At 42.3% G+C, this 24,218-nt stretch overlaps 1 protein-coding gene across 2 annotated transcripts in view; it reads left to right on the plus strand.

Moving 5' to 3' along the window:
* The first annotated feature begins 5,698 nt into the window (after positions 1–5,698).
* sphkap (SPHK1 interactor, AKAP domain containing) overlaps positions 5,699–24,218 on the plus strand; it is a 31,048-nt gene continuing 12,528 nt past the window's right edge. For both annotated transcript variants that reach the window (XM_069668888.1, XM_069668889.1), the window contains exons 1-6: positions 5,699–5,873; positions 8,053–8,155; positions 9,344–9,454; positions 21,991–22,050; positions 22,434–22,574; positions 23,926–24,190. In XM_069668888.1, the coding sequence (XP_069524989.1) occupies positions 5,839–5,873; positions 8,053–8,155; positions 9,344–9,454; positions 21,991–22,050; positions 22,434–22,574; positions 23,926–24,190 (715 nt within the window). In that variant the 5' untranslated portion in view covers positions 5,699–5,838. The remainder of the gene's footprint in view (positions 5,874–8,052; positions 8,156–9,343; positions 9,455–21,990; positions 22,051–22,433; positions 22,575–23,925; positions 24,191–24,218) is intronic.

Raw genomic sequence — 24,218 nt, forward strand, 5'->3', positions numbered from 1 at the left:
ACAAAAACACACTTAACTTACCGAAAAAACAGCAAGGATCCCGCACGCCGGCCTGTTTAACAGCAGAATAGCTTCTCTGTGTTGGTCTAAGGTTAAAGTTCACAGGTATGGAAACTTCAATGACTGCAGTGATTGCTTTAGTTACGTTTCCACTCGCGGATCGTCCTCTGCTCTGCTCACCCGGAACTGATTGGCTGCAGGAGCCGAATTTGTCAACAGAGCTGTCAATCATCATTTTGACAGCATCAAATAATTAATTAAAAATAAACTTTTTAACAGAAAAATTAACACTTGGACGTAAAATCAGCATGATAATAACTAGCTATAATGACAGAAACACTGCAGCCAGTCAGCAGGGGGCGCCCGAAATGTTTTGGCTTCACTATTAGGGAGCTGTCATGTCGTCCATCTTTTTATACAGTCTATGGTTTCCATCCCCAAAGATGTGGCCAAAGGCCTGCTGTTAACGACAGTGGAGAGAAACGCTGAATAGTATAACGAGGGTAATGGCATACATGTTCACATACTTTAACACTGCTCAGCATACCAGGCCAATCTCGACATAATGTAAGTGCGCCCATCCCTTTAAAAGTCTAAAAATAGTTGCAACTTCTCTGATAATGCCGTCAAAACAGGTCTTCAGATGCTGTTAGACGATTAAACAAGCGCGAGCGCTCAGTCTGACACGTTCTGCTAGGATGCATTTCCGACAATGGCAAAAAGTTTTTTTCTGGTGGATTATTGCAGAAAATAAGCTTCATCGCAAACAAACGTTTATGATAGTTGCAGGCTCTTTTCAGCAAGACCTTAAAAGAAGAACGCCACAAAAGCTATCATTAGGCTATAAACAAACTGCAACACTGATGCATGATATAATTGGCACCTCCACAGAGCTTAGTGATATGTCCCTGCCTTCTTCAGGAGACATTAAACCTTAAAAATTAACAAGTGCATTTGAGAAAACTTAGAAATATCTTCAGCTTGTGATGACTACATTCTGCTTCACTACTTCATGACTACATCTTCAAATCTGAATTTGTTTGATGAATTGACGCAGCACATGTGCAACGGGGCTTATTCATCTCAGACACACTCCAGCACTCCATACTCACATTATGTTGCATTTAAATACGTTTCAGAAAACACAAATTAGTTAGTAGTGGTTCAGTAACTTGCCAAGTAATTACACGTGAATGGCAATGATCATTTTAACAGGGAATATGAGCTGCAATGTGATACAGACAGGAGTAGTCTAACCTGTTGTTAGATCAGCTTTTGCTTTAGATACTGTATGTCCATTAAGTTTCACTGTAGGTCTCCTAATCATTGGTGTTGACTTAACCTGGGGGTGAACGATAAGCAGCGATGAATGCATTTTTAGAAGTGTAAAAAAAAAAGTATACTTCCAGCATGTCCACTACACATACTATTATTTACTGTGCACTGAATGTAAATGTTTTATATGTCTTCATCTAACTGTAGGGTCCCTCTGCAAACCTGTTCAAACAGCTTAAACCTCAACACATCTGCCCATAAAAATCTTTGGCTTTGTGATGCTGCTGGTTTACTTCCAGCTCTTTAACTGTGATCCGACGTCTATATTTAGACGCTGGAGTTGATAAAGGGGATTGTGCTGATATTCTACTTGGGTCACCTTTTTAAGGTCGCTGAGCAGCAAAATCTGAGAGATGATGTGGGAGTTCGTCTCCTGCCAAAACTAAAATACAGCCCCGTTCTTCATATTCCTTCCAGTCTCAGACACACTGATGTTGTTTCATCGAGATTTTAGCCATGCTGCAGAAATCCGTGTGGATACAGTACAGTGTGTTCACACACGCTTGTTTACTGGCAGGAACATCTCACCGGTGTTCTTGTGTTTAAGGTGGTTTTAGTGTTTATTTTCACACAGCGAGTAAAAGAGGGTGATCGAGGGTGATGACACTCTATTCATCTCGTCTGAAAAGGCTTCTCAGACTTCCAGCAGCTTCTGAGAAAGTGAAAATGTGGATGATTCAGTGTTACATGCTGTATTTGCTGTTTACACTTCTGCTCACACAATGATGTCTCTTTTTCCATCGCTCTGATACAAGTTATTCTCTGTTTGTTAGCTGCATGTAGCTGTGTGAGTATCTCACTTTTATGTTTTTAAGATATTAAAACTAGTACAGAATACATTTTTCTTCTTTAGCGCCTTATTATTATGATTATTTTAGGAAATACTGAGAGGGAAAAGCTATTTTCCTCAGCTGAGAAGCATGAAATTAGATAGTGCAGCACACAACCACAGAGGGCTTCAACAGCTGTCTGATGCAGGAGTTCTGCTTTTATATCAGGCTCTGTGTAGGAGATATAGATCTAATGAGGACTTTGGTTTCTTAATTAAAAATGCTCATCTACATGTGTATGAACAAGAGAAGTATGTGTATATTCTTTAAATGTTTAATGTTTTCTTAGGCAAGGCCTTTTGCAAACGTGTTCCCTGTTGGTTTCACTCGTGCACCGAGATTAGCATGGCAGAAATTGGGTTTGGATGTTGTCGAATTGTTGAATTAAAGCAGATGTTATCTGGGTGGAGTGAATAACACGGCAGCCGATAACAGCATGTACAACTCTGTGTTCTTTGAGGTAGAGGGCATGCTGAAAATAATCATTCCCTCTGCAGAAATGATCCTCTCAGCAGAGTGAAGACGCACACTTTGGCAACTGTACGAATCCGCAAAAGCATCATCATCATCTCTCTCTCACGCACACACAAATCATCTCATCAGGACCCCTGCTTTCTCTGAATATCCACCATTTTCTTCACTCTCTTCCCACGACTCCATCCCCCCGCCACGGTCTCAGTGGGATGATACAGAAGCGAAGGTCACGGCTCCTTTTACCCCCTCCTGATTATGTGCTGACCTCCCTAATGGACCACAGAGGAGAATTTTAGCCCAACCATCAGATACAGAGAACGTAGATATTACTCTCAGACGCTCTTATTGCTGCTGGGGAGATGGAGATGATGGCTGTCTCAAGTGGCAATTGGAAACAGTGCATGTGTGTGTGCATGTTGGTTTGATGCATTGCTTATATTTTATATTGGGTGCAGTGTAATGATGTATGCGGTTCATGTTACTGTATCAGATATTTTAAAAGATATAACATTTTCTTCATGGCAGCTATTTGGAGTTGGCACCAGGAGTAGTTTTTCAAAAGGATTTGATTGCACACAGTTTTGGTGGGCGGTGAGAGCTAGCAGGGGGGCCGGGACACATGAGCTAACTGTTGAGCCTCCCTGAGGTGTCGTGGGCCTAACTTTACGAAACACCGGTGAAGGGAGGTGCCCACGTGAAAACCCTGGTGATGTGCTGCCTCTCGCTGCCCATCTAACTACAAGTTTGAGATGTGGGGGCCATTAGAAGCTCGGGAAGGTAGTATCGGCTTGGGGTTACCCTAACCTTAACCCCCATATTCCTTGCTCTCTCTTCCCTCATGAAACTGAGGGAGTAGAGGAAGGTAGCGCGTACAGCCTGGTCCAGTGGGGGTGAGTGCTAGCCCCAGACAGGGCACCTCACCCTGGCTCTACCTTCCTTGTCCTCTTTCTAACAAACCTCTCTCTACAAACTCTTCTCTCTGTCCTTTTCTCTCTATTTTTCTCTTTTGTGCTTAATACAGTATTGTAGTATCGGCGTTGTCAATACCTGGAGCTTGTTGATGTTGGCAATGCTGCTTGGGTTGCGGTGACCACTAAGGGTCATGTGGTAGGTTAAGTATAAGTATAAGGATGAGGGCACAAGGGGAGGGGTTTCTTCACTGAGCGCTTATCCTTAACCTTATAGGGCACAAGTATCTTGTGTTTTATTCAAATTCTTTACCGGTAAAATTCTACCAAGCAACTGACCTAATTATAACCCTGCAGAAATAATATAAGTCACTCACTGACAGAATTAGGACCTTCAAAGCTGTTCCCCCCAGTCCGATGGAGTTTTTTTCGTGTCTTTAAGCTCAGTTTTCTATTTTGGTTCACTTTTGAGGATCTCATCAGCCTGGTTTACAGATGCAACAGGCACTAGATGGCAAAGTAACTCTAAAAAACTGTACACTACCTGCTCAGCACCAATAGAAAGCAAACAGACAAAATAAGCAGGAGTTGGTGGAGACCAAACACAGAGCTCGGAGGAGTGGATATTGGACTTATTGTCCCCTCAAACATGACTCCAAATGACTATTAAAGTGTGTTAATATGCGATTGTTTGCTGATTCAATGCCAGAGTTGTGTTTGTCATTGAGCTGCTTCAAGGTGGACAAAAATAAATGATTGCAGTTGGAAGTGGTCAAATGAAATATCAATTCCAAACACGTAAAAATCACTCAATAACTACACCCTGACAACACATCCACGTGACTGATACTGCCTTCTGTTTCTATTGTTATACTACAAGCGTAGTCTGTTTTGGGAATAGCTCAGTGCGTGAGTGTGGGTGGTAGAGCGAGCGAGTGAGTGAGAGAAAGGAAGGGTGTGTGCGAGTTAAGACGAATGTACAGTTTAGGCTGTGAGTGTAAATAATAAAGGCTACACTCCTAAAGTGACACATGTCTTGCTTGCTGCTTGTTGCTGGCATGTTAGAGTAAAGGGGGTTCGCTCCACACCTCACTACAACTTCGGCCCTGGAGCGGAGCAATAAGTCTCCCCTGTGCGTCCTGACTGTTCGGCGATGAAGCAGGAAAGGTTAACCTTCGTCGTAGATGTAAGAAATTGTAGTAAAATGGAATCAGTTACGACTAAGTTCGTCCACTTAAAGATACTCTAAAGATAAGTTCATCTCAAATGTTTGGAAAAGTTATGTGTCTATGTTATCAATACTGTTAAACATCAGTGTGGTTCTTCTATAGTCAGTTAGGTTCTAATTACTTTCACTCAGTTACCACCAGTGAGATGATATGAATATTTATAGAAGATACACAGAAGATTTGAATATTTCCATGGATACTGCTGAGTTCAACAGTCTTAGTTTATCCCCTTTAACTGGTCACACATTAACACAGCAACAGCAGGTGGGTCTGCCACCGCTTTGATGGACAATAAGCACTTCATCTGTGATCATGGATGGAAGTGTATCTGTGCCAGTTGATAGAAAAAGTCGTTGTGTTGTGTTGTAACAAGAGATAAAGCGCCTGCCTGGAAAACAAGAGAAACGCTGGAAACAGAAAGGACATGCAGCTGAACATTAGAATCATTTGTTTAATTTGAGTTTTATTTACTTTTTAAGTGGCCTAAACTTATTTTATTTATTATGTGTGTTGCTGCATTGCTGTTCGTGCTTCTCCCTCCATTAAAGCATTCCCGTCTTTGCATTAATGCGTCTTCAGTATATCTTGACAAACATATGTTAAGAGGTTAACTTGTGTTTACATGGTGTTTGGGAAGCAAAAAAAAAACGTTTGTGTGCGCGTCTGATTGTACAAATGCATGTGCGTCAACATGCGCGCGCACGGTCCATATCCATGCCCTTGCCTGCGTCGAGCTACTCATTACGTTTGATCCACGCGGGGCTCCTGCGCCTGCATTCGGCACTTGGCGGACAGACGCGCAGGGCAGGCAGAGGTCTTCTTCTTCTGCTGCTGCTGCTGATGGTGGTGGTACCGCAGGTTTCAGTTTATCACAGTCCCCCTCCTCCACTGTGAAACAGTCCTGGATTCCTTCAGTGATCGGTCGGGGATGCGTATCTGGACCGGAGAGCGTTCCGGGGACAATTACGCGTCGAGGCGCTGCGCTGAACCTCTCTCCGCCCCCCTGCCCCCACACAGGAAATAATCGCACCGGTTGAGGATAGTTTGTCTATTTTTGACAGAATGGCAGGCGCAAAGTGCCTTCTGAAAACGCCGAGGTAAGAGACTCTTTATGCATCATATCCTGGGATTAAAAAACGATAGACATTGGCGCATATTTCAAAACAAAATACAGAATGTCTCCCTGCTTGAATGGTAGTAAACATCGACTTTATAGAGTGTTGTTGCATTTCATCTTTTCCCACAGCATTTCACAGATGGATTTACTGTAATATATTCTATTTAAAAGAGTGCTTTTGATATTTTTCCACAAGCACCGGGAATATATGCTGTGAGATGTCACTTGTCTTTTTTCATTGTACTGAATCAAGCGCAGTGATTTTAGTTTTCTGTCCAAAGTGTGCCAGTGTGTGTTTAAGTGTTGAAAAAGCGCACTAAAATCCACGCAGAGTGGTGCAGCAAAGCCTCTTTCACGCTCGACTGTCAGAGCTCGTGCGGTAAACAAGATGTCTCAGCCTGACTGATGGACATGTGTGGCTGTAAAGAAAGTGGACAGCAGTCTCATTTAGAATTAAAATGTTGAATTTACACACTGGAGTATGCTTCCTAATGAGCTTTGGTCATTAATCTGTTTTTCCTCCGGGGTAATTGACAAAACTAGAGCTTTAATTAAAGGTATCTGCAGTCTTCAGGACAGAAACTTGCCCAATTGATTATTTTGCGCAGCTGAACGCTCTCCAAAGCAATGAAGTCCGAAGTTGCCTGTTTTTTCACCGTTAAACTGGCCTTCAGGTCTGTGAAGTCTGGCGAAATCCTCAACCACACCATCCGTCACAGTGAATTAAAACAGCGGTCCGGGGGCTGTCCTTGAAAGCCAGACATTTCAGGGGTTAATTGTCTCCTCACATCTGGGGGATGCCTGCTGGATACCTGGCGCCCCGGCGCACGAGAGCGCACCGATCTGTCAATCATCAGCGTGTCGTGATGGAAAAGCGCACAGATTAAAAAGGAGGTCGTGCGTGACAAAACTCTCCCGCCGGTCTTTTTTTTTTTTTTTTTTTTTTAGCTCTCTGAGAAAATTACTGAAGATTTGCATGAACACCACACACACACCAGGCTCTGGAGCTTCTTCTTCTTTTACAGTGTTTTTAACCTCCATTTTTTACAGTGTCGTTCGATGCCAATTTTCTGCATGGATCCAACACATTCGCTGCAGAGTCGGTGCCTGTGTGTGTGTGCCTGTGTGTGTGTTGGATGCGTGTTTTGATGTGTGCCTGCAGATACAGCAGCCTATTTAAAGCACACCATCACATCCACTTATCTCCAGAACATCATCTTTTTCTTCACGTGTCCAACTCACTTTTCCTCTGACACCATTATTTACATCAGGCACGTTCATTAACTACAAATAGATACAGTTGTGTGATCCCTCGGGGGCTTTCAGAATGAAATGCTTTTAATTTGCTTTGAAATATGTGGATTACAGAAGAAAAAAAGCAGCTGCTCTATTTAAATATGCATCCCCAGCCTCTTTATTTTGCAAATTGATCCTCATTAATGCATTCCAGATAAGCTTCGATTTGGCTTATCTCAGTGAAAGCATGCACGCAGGATAATGATGCATTTCTGGGATTTTTGAGTTTGCTGTGTTTGACCGACATTCCCGTCTCTAAGGATTCTTTATTAGTTCCGACTTGTGTGCAAAACGACAGCCACGTGCCATGAATTTTGGACACTTTGTACTTGGTTGGGACCAGCAGGCCTGTGTGGGTGTTTCTCATACAGAAATTGGAGACTGGCTGCAGAAAGCTACAAGTCACTAATGGGTTCGAGTAGCACTTCATGCTAGAAAGAGTTAAGACATTACAGAAATCCCTAAAGAAAGTTCTGCAACAATGGTTCCTCTTCAATAATAATGTGATTAAAAGTTCTTGGCATTAAAATAACAACACCCAGAAGTCTGTGCAGGCTCCAGTAATTTCTGGGAGATGTCCCCTTGGATGGCCATGGCAGCCTGGGAAGAAACTCGGTGAAGGAATTAACTATTCAGCTCAGATTATCGAATTATCATCCTTTCCGACAATAGCTGTCTGATAAATTCATTGGAAGAGTGCCAAAGCTGTACAGTCTGAACAAATGTGACAGACGATGGACTGCTCCAGTCCGAGAGAAGATAAAACATCCTCGCTCATCTTAGATTTTTTTGTAAGGGAAGTGTTTTGCACTTGACAGGAACGTGCTCTGACAAAGTCGACTCTGTGCCCTTTTGCCTTGCAGTAACTTCCAGTCGTCTGCCATGTTTGAAGGCTCTGAGTCTGTGGAGGTGGAGGGAGGCAGCACGGAGAGCACCGTGGCCTCGTCCATCAGCGCCTGCAAGAAGGTAAAGACCATCCATCCACCTGTGTGTCCCTCTGTCTGTCCGCTGTGTGACCTCTTCTTTTTGTCTTTGCCTCTCATCCTGTGCACCTGTCCATCAAATCTGGCCCCCCTCCTGATATCTGTTTGTGTGATTCCAGCAGTGCAGTGCAGTGATTTTCATTACCTCCTCCGGGGTGCCGCTGACACCCAGGGGTTGTTTAATAAGAGGAACAGCCAGGACCCTTGGGTCAGCGCAGTAGATTTATCCCCTCCCAGCATCAAAGAGACAGGAGGGGTAAATCGTACAGATCAGTGGGCTGAGGTGGAGCTTCAATTGAATTCTGTTTTAAAGTGTGTTGCTCTATTTGTGTGTCACTATGCGCAGGTTAAGTCGCTGGTGTTTGTTTCTAATTGGCTCATAATCTTAACGGACTTCCCCTCCACTGTCCTGTGAGATCATGTCTTTCTTATTTATGGGCTGTGTGCTCTGCTGACCTGTGCCAGAGGCCTTTGCAAGGATCAGCTGAGACTACGTCACCTTTACCTGGCTGAAGGCCTGCACAGATGGCCTGTTCCTGATGGTGCAAGCATGAGGAGGGGGGGCGTGATTTGTGACTAAAAATACACAGTGAGAACACATACGCAATATCTGTCTTATGTCATAGATATTACATAAGAATTACTTACATTGTAATCATTTATCTGCCGTATTGGCCCTGGAAACTTGATTATTTAAGATTCCAAAAAAATTTTTCTAATATGAATATATAAAATGTAAAATATACACATAGTATTTTGTCAAACTGGATCGCTGTGATTAGTGCTGGAGTAAAGGGAATCTTTAATTCCTCACGTTAATTAATTGGCATTGTAATTGGTGCTTTTTAAAAAAGCAAAGTCAATATTTCATGACAAATGAGTGCATCAGTCAATAGGACGGAGACAGCTTTATAACTGTAGGTCATTAAAATGTCGCTCCAGGGGGGACACAATAACGTCGTATGTACACTGAGCAGAGTCTGCTTATCTGACACATTATTGATCCTGTGTCGCGGACACTTATCCTGAAATGAAGGTCCTGGAGAAAGGTCAATTGATCCCAACGACCAGATGGGGAAACACAGAGGCCTTGGGGGGGTGAGAGTGAACGTGTGACTCAGTGTGCTTTCTCCGCTGCTGTACCTGAGCATGGTCTATCTGTGTGCTGCAGGTGCTGTGCAGCAACAGTGTGCTCGACTCGTCCGAGTACTGGCTGAGGAACGAGAAGGCTCTGTGCAGACTGGGCCTGCTGGACGACGACGCGGAGGGCAGCTGCACCATGGTGAGTAGCATGCTGTGGGTGATGAAACACAACAAAGCTGAAGTGAGTCATTTCTGGAGTAGAGTTCGGAAGCAGCGGGGAGCAGGTTTGTGGCCTGAAATGACAGCGAGGAAACCGTTTGAATTTTTAAGGCAGAAATGAGGTGAACTGCTCTCTCCTCCGTCTGCCTCCTCTGTGCTGCTCGTGGGCATGGAGAGGGTGGAGAAATGTGTTTTCGCAGCAGGTTTTTGGTGCTCACTTGCTGCTTTGTAGTAGACAGTTCTTGTTCTTGAGGTCTGATGTGTCACATCCAGTGTGGTGAGATGAAAGGGACATGTTTTTGGTTCATGCAGTGGATGCATTAAGCAGTGCAACCGTAAGATTTTGTTCTCCTTTATCTTTTCCTAAGAAATATTTTTAACATCTAACAATAAAGTGATATTTTTAATATATTAACACGACATTTCCTGTTAAGCTTTTTCTTTAGGTCCAGTGAATATACTGTACTATAATCACCATGCAGCTTTGCAGGACTGAGAAACGGCCATTTACAGACAAAAGTCCATCTAAGATTTGTTTGCATGTATGCATCATCTCATGCAAACCTCATGCATGAATATGCAAACCACTGTGAGGGATGTGAAACTTTGACATGCAAAATTGAGGGAACCAACGCATTTCTGCCTGGTATAAAATTTTTCTATAAATACCTTTCTCATGAGTTAATTGTGGAAGAAATAACTAGAGGCCTTTTTCACAGCGGGCAGTTTTACATCCAACAGGAGGAAAAGCGCAGGTGTTCATAATAGCATTAACGATGGCTGTATTCCATTTAGCTGCTTCGATTTCATGGTCCTGGCTGTGTGCACGCTGACTGCCTGTCATGGCTTTTTCAGCTACCTGAATACAACAGAACCGTTGTTAAAGTTATTATTAACACCTGTGCTTTGCCTCCTGCTGGATGTAAAAATGTCTGCTGTGAAACAAGCCCATTAATCAGTTAAAAAGAAAAAAATGAAAAAGCCATTCAGCTGGTGTTTATGTTTAAATTTTGAATCATGTGTCAACTCTGAGAGACATGTTTGCATTGGTACCAGCTCTGTGAATGAAAGGAGGGTTCGGCTTGTATTTTGCATTCCTGAAAACGAGTCAGAAAACTACATTTCTATTTGTTTCTGCTAATGGAATACAGTGTGTTATATCACTGGAAATATACCTGCATTTTTGTTCTTGGAGTAGACAATGCAAGCTGTTTTATCTTGCTGCAATAGAGTTAAAAGCTACATCTAGTATCAGCAGGCGATTCATTATAGGAAGATGGTTCTGTAGAGCAAATGCGTCCTTGTTGTGTTGATTTGATCTCACTGTTTGGCTACAAGTGAAAAAAGGACTGTTAATCTCTGCTGTAACCCTGAGTAGTTTCACTCTCTCCTTGGATCAAGAGAACAAAACTCTTACTGGCCTCAAGTCGTACGTCTGCTTTACCTTGCTGATGTGGGTTTGGCTGACAACAGGAAGTGAACCATTTTGGATGCATGGAGCATCAGTGCACATTTGATTCTTTAATGTTGTCATTAATTATATCATATGGAGACAACATAGACAACATACCATAAATGTGCAAATGTGAGACATGGTGTTAGAATAGTATTGTCAGGAAATATAACTCATCTGTATCTCTGCTGCACATTTTCTGCAGAACCTGATGTTTATTGAGGATATTCAGGACACAGTCTGTGTTTTTATTACGAGGGACATTGTTGGTGGTTTAAACAAGGACATGGGATTTTCAAAAACACATCAAGACAGAGCAAAAAAGAGAAAAGCTTTTAGCTGCAGAGGACGCACATGCTTAATCCCCTCTGTCACCCAATTCTGACGCGTCACCTTTGATCACTCGTTCAGCTGAAATTGGAAGTTAAGCATGAATCGCATTCAGGGTTTACATCTGTCAGTGGCTCAAAGGCAGGCTTTTGTTAGGAGGGCAAACAGATGTTTGATTCTTAAAGTGTATTAATTCAATTTCACTACAGGCATGGCCTTCTATAAATAGCCTCAACATTGCATGAATATCTGCAGCTGCAAAATATCTCCAACAAACATCTTTCACTGAAGAGATGTTGAAACAAGATTTGAAAGAAGTTTAATCGGCTAAAGCCATGCAACTGATGTAACTCTCCATCAATCTACTACTCCTGGATGGATTGCCTTGAAATTCAAAACATACTCATTCTCAAATGAGTTTTTAGATAGATGTGTTTAGCAAATTTGCACGGTGGTGCAGTGGTTAGCGCTGTCGGCTCACAGCTAGAAGGTTCCTAGATGGATTCCCTGAGCTGACGAAGTGGGCCTTTGTGTGTCGAGTTTGCATGTTCTCCCCGTGCTTGTGTGGGTTCCCTTCAGGTATTCCTGCCTCCTCTCACAGTCCAAAGACATGCTCGTTAGGTTCATTGGTGACTCTAAATTGCCAGTAGGTGTGAGAGTGAGCGTGAAAGCTTGTCTGTCTTTGTGTGTCAGCCCGGTGATTGACTGGCGATCAGTCCAGTCTAAACAGGATAAGCGGTATAGATAATGGATGGATGGATAGAATGCTAACATGCTAAACTTTGTTTGTGAACTTGACAAACATTAGGCCAGCTAAACATCAACATATTAGCTTTGCATTTGTTACAATACTAATAGGTCTTGCAATGTGAGACTCTCCATATCTCTGAGCGCTGCAGACAGGTCAGTTTTAACCCAAATTTTCGGCCCTGGGTCATTTGTTTAATTTAAACCAATTACTCTCATGTTGAGCCGTGCAAAGCCCAGAATGCAGTGACGGTGCCCTTGCTTAATAGTTTAGGGTGGGGACTTGTTTTGGAAGAACATTTAGCACATGGTGAGGTGTGTGCTGGCTAAATTCCTACAAAACAAATGGCCATCATAATCATTAAAAGACGGTTAGATGGTGATCTGAGGCCTGCCTTGTTGCACAATCCCAATCTTTGTCAAAACTTTCCATTCCGTTTCAGCATGTAGATTGATAGCACTAGGTTGTTTATTCAGATCGCAAAGGGGATAATGAATAATTGTTATGCATATTAGGCAACTGATGGCAGGCCTTTACGAAAAGCATGTTGACATTAGCGTTGCTATGCAGCTGCGAGAGCGTCTCTGCTCCCAGGGTCCCATGTTCCCCAGCTCAGTCTTCTCTAACTATACAGTATAACACATTAAGGAAGCCTTTCAAAGGGTTTTCATTTTCAGCAATACTTAACCCTGCGTATGTAGGTTGAAATGTTACTCATCATAGCACCCTGGGAACATAGGGATAATCCTGTTCAGCCTCACACAGCTAGCAGCCTTGTTGAAGACTTGTAGTCTTGTTTAGTGCTGCTTCTGCGCTCTCTCTCAGTTCTCAGCACAGTCAATGTTTTAATGGAGGTAGAGGGGGGTCATCATCAGGAATTCAAAATAATAAAAGGATGATTCAACACAGTTGAAACACCTTTTTCACGCCTCATCTAAAGCCATTAAAACTTTTTGCAGTTTCTCTTAACCACTCAGTCATTCCACGAGCAGGTGTTACTTTTTATTTTTACTTCCTCCATCGCGGGCTGTAGCTGGTCCGTTTTAAGCAGAATAAATGCCAGTAGCAGCAGCAGTAAGTGTTTTGACATTATTTTCCTCCATACTTCCTACTGAAACATGCCTCGAGTGTTTAATCATTGCCACGGTAACAGGAATAGCAGTAATTTAGCAAAGAGCAGCGTTCTCTCACACTCATGTCACACTCTGTAAGTGTGAGCAGACGTGTGCTGAATTGAATGTTCCTGAAACCCCCAGACAGCAGCTGTGTTATGTAGGACAACATGCACACATGATTCAAACAACCGTGTGAGAGTTTTATCAGAGAAGTTTCAGAGTTGGTTCATATTTAATGCAGCTTTCAGTATTTTATCCATTCCTGGCGGTTTAGTGGCCTGAACATGCTCTGCTGACCATAACATAGAGTTCCAGGAAGTAGATTTATGCATCCACCATGTCTCTTCTTCTGCCTCCTGATTTTTCATCCGGAATTTTCTATTTATGATGGCTGCCAAGCAGAAAACAAAGACATCACCTGTGCCGTCCTTGTCTCCGCAGAACAGGCCGCCTCTCCTCCAGCTCCTACCTGAGTTTGGGATTATGCGAACAGCTTTATCTTCATTGTTCTCTTGTGAACAGAAAAACAACACAGCTTCATCTTCACTGGTTTGTTTAAATGAGACAATGGCCGTTTGTTTTCCTCACTTTGTGTCTGTTTCCTATGAATCAAGAGGGAACTTTAATGCGAGTGCGAGCAGATGCAGCCCGTCCCCTTGCAGCATCGCTCTCGGACCCTGACGTGACGGATTGCTCGTCCGGCTCTCAATTCCACGTTTGGCTCTTCCGTGGTTTTCTGCGGCCAATCAATCAAACGGCAGCTTACGATTGATGACGCCGGGTGGGAAATAAATTCTTCTGCCCCAGCCTGAACTGTACAGGGAGGCAGAGAGAAGGAAGGGGGGTGAAAACAGTGAAAGAATTGGGTGAGACGATGAACGCTGATCCAAACAGAATGAGAAGAGTCCACAAATGACATTGGCGTTACTGGATACTTAAGAACACAAACGAGGGTAATGAAGAGAGAAATTTAAATTGTCTCGTCTTTTAGTTTTAATGGACCAAAGCAATTATAGAATTGAATTGAGTTTAGGAAGGTTAAAACAGCCTAATTTGATTTTACTTTTACGTCCAAACTTAACAAAATGAGTCCAATAGTTCTTTTGAGAGTCGAGGATATCAATCTGAAACAGTGAGCGCAAAAGTCCAAAAACTGTGCGCTAAATAACAGATAAAAGCTCGGGATTGGCTGTATTTGGCTCCATCATCCACCTCTGGCTGCATCATGTTGTCACCTTTGATCACTCGCTCATGTTTTAATGCATGAGGCCACAGAGAAGTGTTATGTTGCTGTGATAGTCACACTGAATCCCATCACACCCCGGGGAGATCCGACTGGGTGAGCGTTTTTTAAGACGATGGCACCTTTGCAAGGCAAATGTTTACTGTGCATCTGATTTGCATGTTGTATTTCCTTTACACTGATCAGTGTGTTTATTGGAGTAAACACTAACTCTGAGACATAATGACAAAAGTTGGTCAGAGAAAAACTTTCCAGTAAAAACTTGACAATCGAAATCAAACAGGGAGAGCTAAAGTCACCGTGCAGGATTCAACTTCATGCTCGCAGTTGCCAAAAATGTTCCAATGCAGAAACACTCTGTCCATTCCTCTGGCTATCTGTCTACCTGCTTTGAACCTGCAGACCCCAGAGGAGAGCGATCCATTCATCACAAGATTCAAACACTTCACACTGGGGTAGTGTGTAGCGTCCTGACCTGTCCCCTTTACGGCCTGCAGAGAGGGAGAACAGAGCAAATACGCCACCGGCCGCAGCAGCAGCAGCGCTGACTTACAGCAGGGTCAGAGCACGAACACCAACCTTCTTTTTACTCTAAACCTGAAACTCTTCTTTTCATCGTTTACTCTCACTGTGCATCTGACATGTTGAAAAACTACAGCTTTAGATACACAGTGCAGACAGGGTTTAGATAAAGGTTTACCAAACAAGTTTGCCTGTAATCAAATAACCTTTTACTTACTGGGATGCTGTGAAACTGGGGCCTCAATGTGTGCATGTTAGCTGTTGGTGGTGCACTGTAGGCCCAAGTTACTATAGACAGGACAGCTTTAAACAAAGATTACATACAAACACTATAACTGGCCAATGCACTGAATTACTATCTCAGTATTTTCTACAGCAGTGTTTGACTTTTGACCATCATAACACTAAGCTTGTTCAGTCCTGTTTCCTGCAGCTAAGAAATCAGACCATCATCTCCTCTTCAGATCTCGAGCTCTTAATTAACACTTTTATTTTCTCCCGCCTAGATTATTGTAATTCCCTTTACACATGCCTCAGCCAATCATCTCTCAATCGTTTACAGTCAGTTCAAAATGCAGCTGCCAGATTATTAACTAGAACCAGCCGTCGCTCCCATATCTCCCCTGGTCTTGTGTCCCTCCATTGGCTTCCTGTCAACACTGCATGACCTCGCGCCCGGTTGCATTTCAGACCCTCTTGTTCTATTTTCTACTTGTCGTCCACTCCGATCATCTAGTCTCGGCCTTCTATCCATTCCAAACGCTCTTATACCAAAACAAAAGGTGACAGCCTTTGCTGTTTTAGCCCCGACTCTCTGGAATCATCTTCCACAATCCATCAGATCTGCTGAAACTTTGGGCAGTTTTAAGAAGCAGTTTAAAACTCATCTGTATAGACAAGCCTTCTTGTAACTCTTCATCCCTGTCTTGCGTTTACGTTTGCCTTTTTCTTTTTTGCCTTGTTAAACTTTCAGAAGTGCACAGAATCTCTGAAAAAAGAAGAATCTCTTGTGTTGCATTACATAAACTGTGATCAGGCATGTGTAACAAAGTGTGTACATGTTATTTACTTTCCCATCAAAGTCAATTCAGTGTTAAGTTTCTCTTAAAACAAGCACATCTCATTTCATATGCACTTCTCTGATGATTTAACAGGAAATTATTCAGACGATAACACTTGGCATAAAAAAATTGTGATGAAAACACGTCTTAGCACTTCTCCAAGCGTGAAAACAACGCATTACAATTTATTAATTTCAAAGATGCACAAACTGCTGTTCCAAATTTCCGTCCTGGCCTTTTAAGGGTTTTCTGTTCAATTACAAAAACCTTTTAACATGTTTGTGTCTGTTTTTACTGATTAATATACGGTCCTTAGGTGAATGTATACATTTGCCACCTCACAGGGAGATATACACATTCCACAGAGATGCTATATATCTCCCTTTTCCCCATCACATATCCATATTATCATGTTGTGAGAAGAACCATGACAGCCCCAGCTTCTTGATGCTCTCTTTAGCCCAGGGCACGAAGCAGAGCAACTCTCAGCCAAACACTAATTGTATCTCTCTCTCTCTCTCTCTCTCTCTCTCTCTGTGCATGCACAATTGATTTTCACTACTCATATTACTGCATATAACCAGTCAAAAGGCAGTACACTCTATTTTTACATCTGTTCTCAATGATGCTGCATCCTTCAATGTTTTACTTGTAGATAAAAGAGTTGAAGCTAAAAAGCAGATAAATAAAAGCAGCTGAGTCAGCGGGAAAAACAAGCCTGGACAACTTTGATGTGTAGCATGCGGACTGTCATCCTATTTCCTGATTTGCTTCTTGAACAGCTACTGTTTTGCATTTTTATCATGTACTCAAATTTATGCGCACAGACTAAGGCTGTTTATAGTCACCAGTGTGCGAGATCAGCATGTCTGGTCTCTACAGCAGCACTGTGCAGCTTGTGAGTCGTATGGAAAAATTGAAATGAAATAGTCATGGAGCCTTAATGTTATTTCCCTAGAACCTAATTTGATTTAAATGAAACTTTAAAAGGATTAAATTTGCAGGCCACTGAGAGAAGTCCTAACAACAAATAGGGGAATGTAAGAATGAATACTTTTACGTTTCCCATGCAGCACTGGTTGGGGGTTTACAATTTACCCCAATTTTTGTTGCCAAATCCATTAAGTAGCCATACTTATGTTTCCTTTGGGAGGAAACACCACAGCCAAAACACAAATACAATATATGAAGGACTAAATATTCAGTAAAATACAAATATTTCTGTGTTTGAAGTCAAGAAAAAGAGCAAAAGAAAAAAGAGCCACAGTTAAAGAGAAAAAGGAGACAGAAGGACGAAGAGCAGCAGCTGTGTGTGGGAGGATCAGAGCAGAGATGGAGGGTGCTGAGGAGGAAGGAAGCTTTGATGGACAAAGGAGACCAAAATGTTTTTAGTGGTTTGTTATATTGACCACGTCTGTCCACATAATATTGTATTCTGCTGTTTAGCTTCTGCATAAGCTGTATTACTATGTGTATGTGTTCATGTGTGTAGTGTTGAGGAAGGAAAGAAAGAAAGAAAGAAATGTGCCTGCCTGACAGTTTTGAATGTCCAGGGCTAAATGAGATTTTATGCATAAATAAGTTGGGACAATTGTACCCTTGTGTGTGCATTGTTAGAGTAACACACACAGGCACACACACACTGCGCCTCGAACAATAAGCAAACACACTGTAATTGATTTTGGCTGTTGAGAATTTTTCATCTGTAGCCCTGTTAAAGTCCATTCCTACATAAATATTAAATTGCATTTAACGTTTTACACCAATTTGTCTGTGTTGAGTGGATTACAAACTCACACAAATACACACCATGCAGTCCTTCCATGTCAAAGCAGAGGAGTTAAATTGGAGTTGAAAGAGTAGTTTAACAAAGCTGTCACAGATCAAGGTCCAGTCACTCGCCTTTCCTGCTTTAAAAGTAGCTGAAAAACAACTTAAACTGCTACTGAGCTCGCTTTTCACCTTAACCACTTACATGACATTTGAGCAAACCCTATCTGCTCATGACAACAGTGTGATACGGTTGAAAGCTTGCAAGCTAGCAGGTGAGATAGTTTAGTTGCCTACTGTGTCCAAGGTCAGGAATGAACTTCTCTCCAAGGTTAATCAGAAAACATATAGCCTCACATAGGAAGGACAAAACTGCAGCATGTGACCTCTTTAGTCTATACTCCAAGGAACAATAATGCTGACTTACAAAGTAGAACAAGTCGAGATGCCCTTCAAGCTCCAAACGCACTGATACAATCATAAACATTTTCCTCAAAGTGAACCGAAACATGCTCCATTTCACTGCTGCCAGCACTCCCTGAGGCTGCTTCCAGAGCTACTTCCTGTTGGGTTATTAATGTCCAGTTTGGTCCATCAGCACAGGTGGTCAGAGTCACCCTGAGTTTCACTCTGGTTGGCTGGACCGATGCACCCAGCTGTAGATTTACGAGGGTTGAGCACCTAGTGAAGCGAGAAGATGTGGTGAGACACCCAGATCTCTGCTGCAGCCAGGGTTCAGACACAGCCTAGATATGTCATTATACAGGAAAATTTAAAGGCTGTTTATTTACACTGCTTAATGATATATTTAGGCTAATATGCATTCAATAGCAAAGCAGTACTGCTGCAACATGTCATAGTAAGACTGTTTGGTTGGGTGGATGTCATAAGCATTTGTCTCTCCCAGCAGAGACAATGTCTTTTTTCAAGAAGCAGCAGGTCGTTGTTTTGCCAGGAAATCCCTAACATATAGCATATATGTTAGCTCAGTAACAGACAAAGTTAGCAACTAGCTTGTGAAAATAAAAGGACATTTAGCTGCTATTATGCTAGGTATTTCCCTCAGGAGTTGGCAGGGACCAAACAAGCTAGAGTGAGCATTTATCTTAGATTTATCAAGTGGCCAGAGATATGACTTTACTATTTTGGTTAATTCACATGGCTCTTATAGCCTTTTTTCAAGATGCAGCAATAGGTAGGCTAGTTGTTTTACCAGGAAACCCCTTAAAATTAGCCATATGCTAGCAGCTCAGAACCACACAGGTAACAAACAAAATTAGCAACTAGCTTGGGAAAATACTTCTAGCCGCTATTAGGTATTTCTCTCAGGAGTTGGCAGAGACCAAACAGGTGAGAGTCAGCATTTATCTTATTAGCTGGCCAGACTAGACATGACTTTACAATTTTGGTTAATTCATATGGCTCTCATAGCCTTTTTTCAAGATGCAGCAGGTCATTGTTTTGCCAGGAAACCCCTAAAATATAGCCTTATGCTAGCAGCTCAGAACCACATAGCTAACAGAGAAAGTTAGCAACTAGCTGGTGAAAATAACAGAGCACTTTGGTGCTACAAAGCTAGGTATTTCCCTCAGGAGTTGGTGGAGACCAAATGAGCGAGAGTACATCTTTATCTTAGATGCTTCATGTGGCCAGAGCTTCCAAATGAATGCTAATAAAGAAAATCAGTGATGTGTCAGTAATCACTACTTCTCCGAACAGTGTTATGATTTGCTGTTGCTCCTAATTGGAGCACCGATCAAAGCTAGACCTCTGTGGTATCAATTTATCCACATAACAAAATATTACTTTAAACCTTTCTGTAACTGTATTTTTTCTTCCTCTCCCTCTTTATATTCCTCAGCTGTTGTTTATGTGGTCAGACCTTCAGAGACAGTATGAGGTAGGCGCGTGTTGTCTGCTAAGTCTGTGAAAATCTGATGGAATCAGAGCATGTCCCTGGGCTCGTATCACACATGGACACTGAGATATGACTATGTGGTTCTCTGAATCCCAAATTTAGAACAAATGCCTCTTGGCTTTATCCGTCTAGGGTTAAATTGCTTTAACCCGTCTGAAGGTCAAATCATGGATCACTTGCCTCGCTTTTCCTTTAACTGTGTGCTATCTGTGGGCGATGTGTTAGCAGGCAGGGGAAGGTGTTGTGGCTGCGTTTCTGGGATGATTTCCAGTATCAGCACAAGTGAATAATACCAATGTGCTCCCAACAAGGACACCATTCCTCTTTACATGTTTGTACTTTGGATAAGAATTTAAAATTGAGTTTGGTACCAAATTGGATCTCTGCATGCTAGTGCTATAAGTCAGATAAGATAAAGAGCATGTGTCTGCCATCAGATACAGAAGATCAAGTTAAAATTCAAAGCCATTATTCCAAGCATATTTTCAGCAGCTGAAACAAAAGTATGAAAACACTCTGCTGAATATTAAAAACATTGAAACTAGGGTCATTTAGTGATAAAAATCAAGCTATTGTCTTTGTTTTCAGTAAAAGGGCGCAGGATAATCTCAGGTTTCTGTGTTTATGCGTTTGACATTTAACTGCTTTTCTGACAAATAGGTTCTCATCACACTCGCAAAAAACTGATCAGAACAACAGACAAGTGAATGAACAAGCTGTTTATGTTCATCAGTGAATAGATTGTTGTTATTTTGAGGGAAAGGTAACAAAAGGCCCAATCTCGTGGTATCTAGATAAATGCGATAGGTTACACAGAATGGAAAACCTTTTTAAATATGCTGTCATTGTCAGCTCTCACTGACTTCACGTTTTTCATACTTGACTGACGGCAATTTTCACCACATTAGAACTAATAGTTTGGAAAATATGTTTGACTTGAGGACACCAGGTTGGAGGAGAGGGGGAAATTGGCCTGTTCTGAATGTGCCGCATTACCGCGTCAGCTGAAGGACATTTTGGCTGTTTTCCAACGGAGGGGAAGTATGCAAACTGTAGCAGAATTGCAGCCTTATTTTGAAACATAAACACACACGTCATTATATTCACCTATTTATTTGACCAGTTTTCTGTTTTACTTCCAATCTGCTGCAAGAAAACAGACAGAGAACATTTTAAAAGAAGGAATAATAAATAGTAAGCATAGACCTTGATCTCGGCTTCTTCTATACCTTGACATGACTCTGTGGGAATAAATCTTGAGAAATACAACCCAGATAAATGGAAGAAAGATGGAAATCATGGAAAATATATACTCACAAGCGCTGAGGCTGTTCAAGGGGAATGATTTCAAACGCCGGTTTGTGTCAAGATGTGATTATTTGAGACGATATATATTTTTGGCAGGTTCTAGAGAGGGGAGAAGAGGGGAAGATAGCAGCAGGCAGAGCGGATATGGAGATGGCAGAGGTAAAAGGCAGCCAGCAGGATCCCACCTGTGCGTGTATTGAATTGAAAAGATCGAGACTGCCTCAGTGACTCACATTACGACTGGGTTTGATTAGCAATGACAAGCATGGTGGGATGTCGACGGTGCTATAGAAGTGTATGTGTTCGTGACCGAGATGGAACTATACCACTTCTCCCAAAGCAACTCACAGCACCCTGCACGCGCACACTCTGAGTTTGGGTGCTCAAAGAGACTAACCCCCTCCCACCCCAAACCCCAAGTGCTGTTTGTGTCGTGCGTTATCCATTTAGCCACACAGGACTAACACGGCTATGCCAGCTTAGATCTGAGGCTGTGTGCTGTGGAATCAAACAGCAGCCGGCGGACTGTCCCAGACTCCCTGCACTGACATGTAGACTCCATCACACACCATTAAACGTGCAGCCGGAGGCGAAGGTGGGTGAGATGGGGAGAGGAGGGGGCAGAGAGTGTGACAGAAGCAAAGAGAGAGGGAGAGTTGAAACAGAGGAAGAGGAAAGCGGAAAAGGAGTGACAGAGACGGATTGGAAATCATTGCTGATTTACACCTGCTGCTTGCCACCCCTGAGAGACAAGAACGTCTTTTTAGGAAGGGTTCTGCCAATCAGAGACATTCTCATACAATGGTTACTCAGACAGGGAAGACAGCTGCTGTAGTTTTAAACAGTGAGTCACTAAGAGGAAAGATGTCTGGTTTGCAGAAGTGTTGACAAAGAAATGGCAGTAGGAAAGGCGATGCAGTGACTTCACTATGACAGCACTCTCACATCTGACAACTGGGACACTTTTCTCTACTCCTCCAGCTCAGCTGTTGTTTAATCCTCCAGTATACATTTCCAGTCTAAGGTTTTGTCTTATTGTCTTTTTCAGATCTGTTTTGTAAACCTGGACCCCAAGAAAACGGACTACCGTGATGAAAAAAGCATCAAGGTGAGCAGAATCTTCATCCACACTCATTCTTTTCTTAACTTGTGAGCCCTGCTTCTTTCACACCCACTTTTTATCTACCAGTAACTCTGGTCATTGTATGTCACGTAACAACATTGGCTCCGTTGCCATGGATTCAGAATCATTAACCAGAATTAGAGGGTTGATTTTGTGTAGTTAATATGCAGATTTAGCCGTCAGCGGTGGCAGGGTTTAAAAAGCATTCTGTGTCGCCCGGGCCTTCTCACAGGAAGGATTTTATAATTATGTGTCTCTGAATTGGAACAACAGTGAACACATGTTCAGTTTTGAGGTTGCCCGGAGAAAAGCTTTTTTTTAAATAATCATCGACCATTGTGTCTCTGTGCTTGGCATGTCTCCTGCAGAAATTGGCATCAGTGTCTCCAGACCTGCCAAAGCTTGTTGAATTACTGACTGTCCACCAGCCGAAAGAAAATGAGATCCTACTGCTCGGTGGCCTAGATGCCTCAGACACTTGCCAAACACACCCACACTCCCCCTCTCAGGTGAGTTTGCAGTGATGTCCTCAAATCCTTGCAAGGCTTTTCAGCCTTTGAATGAACCGGCCTGGAGAGTGAAGTAGAGAGTGCAAGCTGTTCTTTTGTGCTGCAATTTTGTGTGATTAGATTTGAACTTTTTGTGCCATGAAAAATCCACAGGAGGAAGTGCAATCATTTTATCTAGCAGTTCTCCAGCAGTTCTCCCCCATACACTCCAATACAAACACTTCCTCATCTACTCAGGCAAATGAACATGTGTTTGATTAGACTACCATTTGCATTTATGGATTGCAGGTACGGAGCAATTGATCATTCAAACAGTCGTACGACTTTTACTCACTAATATTATTTCTGCTTTTAAAGGTATCGATAAATAGAAGCTATGTTTCATTGGTTCAATTTATCCTCATTTCCTTCACTTACCCCCTTGAAATTATATTCCTGATATTGCACAAAGACAACCTGGAGAGCAGAAGGAAATTGAGCTGGTGATTTAAATGGAATGCACTTGCCCTTGTAGTCAGCATTCATGGTGGATCAACGGCCAAATATGTGTGCAGTGCTTGATTGTACCTTGCAGGTACTTCACAATAACTGCCGAGGCCTGTCAATGACAGCATTTCCTTTGAATGATTGCGTTACATCGGCACGCAAATTTCAGGGAATTGTAATTTACTTGGGAAGTAATTCCATAATATGACTTAATTTGAAGTTCGGCATTATTACATTGATTATTTGGATATTGTTACTTATACATACGATTGTTTGCTCAGACATTCTTTCTTTTTATTCCTATGAGGTTGAGGATTTTTAAATACTGTAAATCAGGAGCTCATTGACCTGTTAGGGAAAATGATGAGAAACTGCGATGCACTTTGATGGATCTCGGGCGTCATGGCCACAGGAATTCCCCTGAGAGCAAGTGCTAGGAAGTCAACATAGACATGCTGAAGGACTAATAAAGGTCAACTCTTCAATATAGCTATTGAACATATTGAAGTTTTTGACTCTTAGAAAATACATAAATGTCAAAAACACCTGTTAGACTCGATACACAACCCAATGGAGCCCTGCATTGACAATTAAACTTGCAGGAACAGGCCAAATAAGCTAATAGTGTATTGATTAAATGAATAAAAGCATGTATGAGAACTACAAGGACTCTGTGCGTCTGAAGTTTTAAAATGTTTATCTATCATGTTATTGTCATTTGTTTGTTTCGGCATCATTGGTGTGTACCTTTGTTTGTGTGCACTACCTGTGTATGCATGTAGATCTTGGTATACACATGATGTGTGAGAATTTATGTGTCTCTTGGTGTGCAAGCATAATAGGTATCTGTGCATGTTTCATTCAGGTCGGGCAGCAGAAAAGTACAGGCGTGTGCCTGGTTCAGTGTTCAGGGCAGAGACGATACAACCAACCTAGCAGCATCATTTTCGATATCAACAAGTTCCTGATTGGTCTGCAGTGGGGAAAGGAGCGACAGCTTCAGCAGGGCCGAGCAGCAATGCAGCGGATCGATGACGACACCAATCGCTCCATCTCGTCTATAGAAGAGGACTTCCAGACTGCCTCAGAACACCTCGGTGATGACAGCGAGGATGATGGATTCAGAAATGGTGAATCTCATCATCTCTTCTGTAGAGT

The sequence above is a fragment of the Semicossyphus pulcher genome, unplaced genomic scaffold (assembly GCF_022749685.1).
Source record: "Semicossyphus pulcher isolate SPU_LCO1_2020_fin unplaced genomic scaffold, fSemPul1.0.p SCAF_19, whole genome shotgun sequence".
Taxonomy (NCBI): Eukaryota; Metazoa; Chordata; class Actinopteri; order Labriformes; family Labridae; genus Semicossyphus; species Semicossyphus pulcher.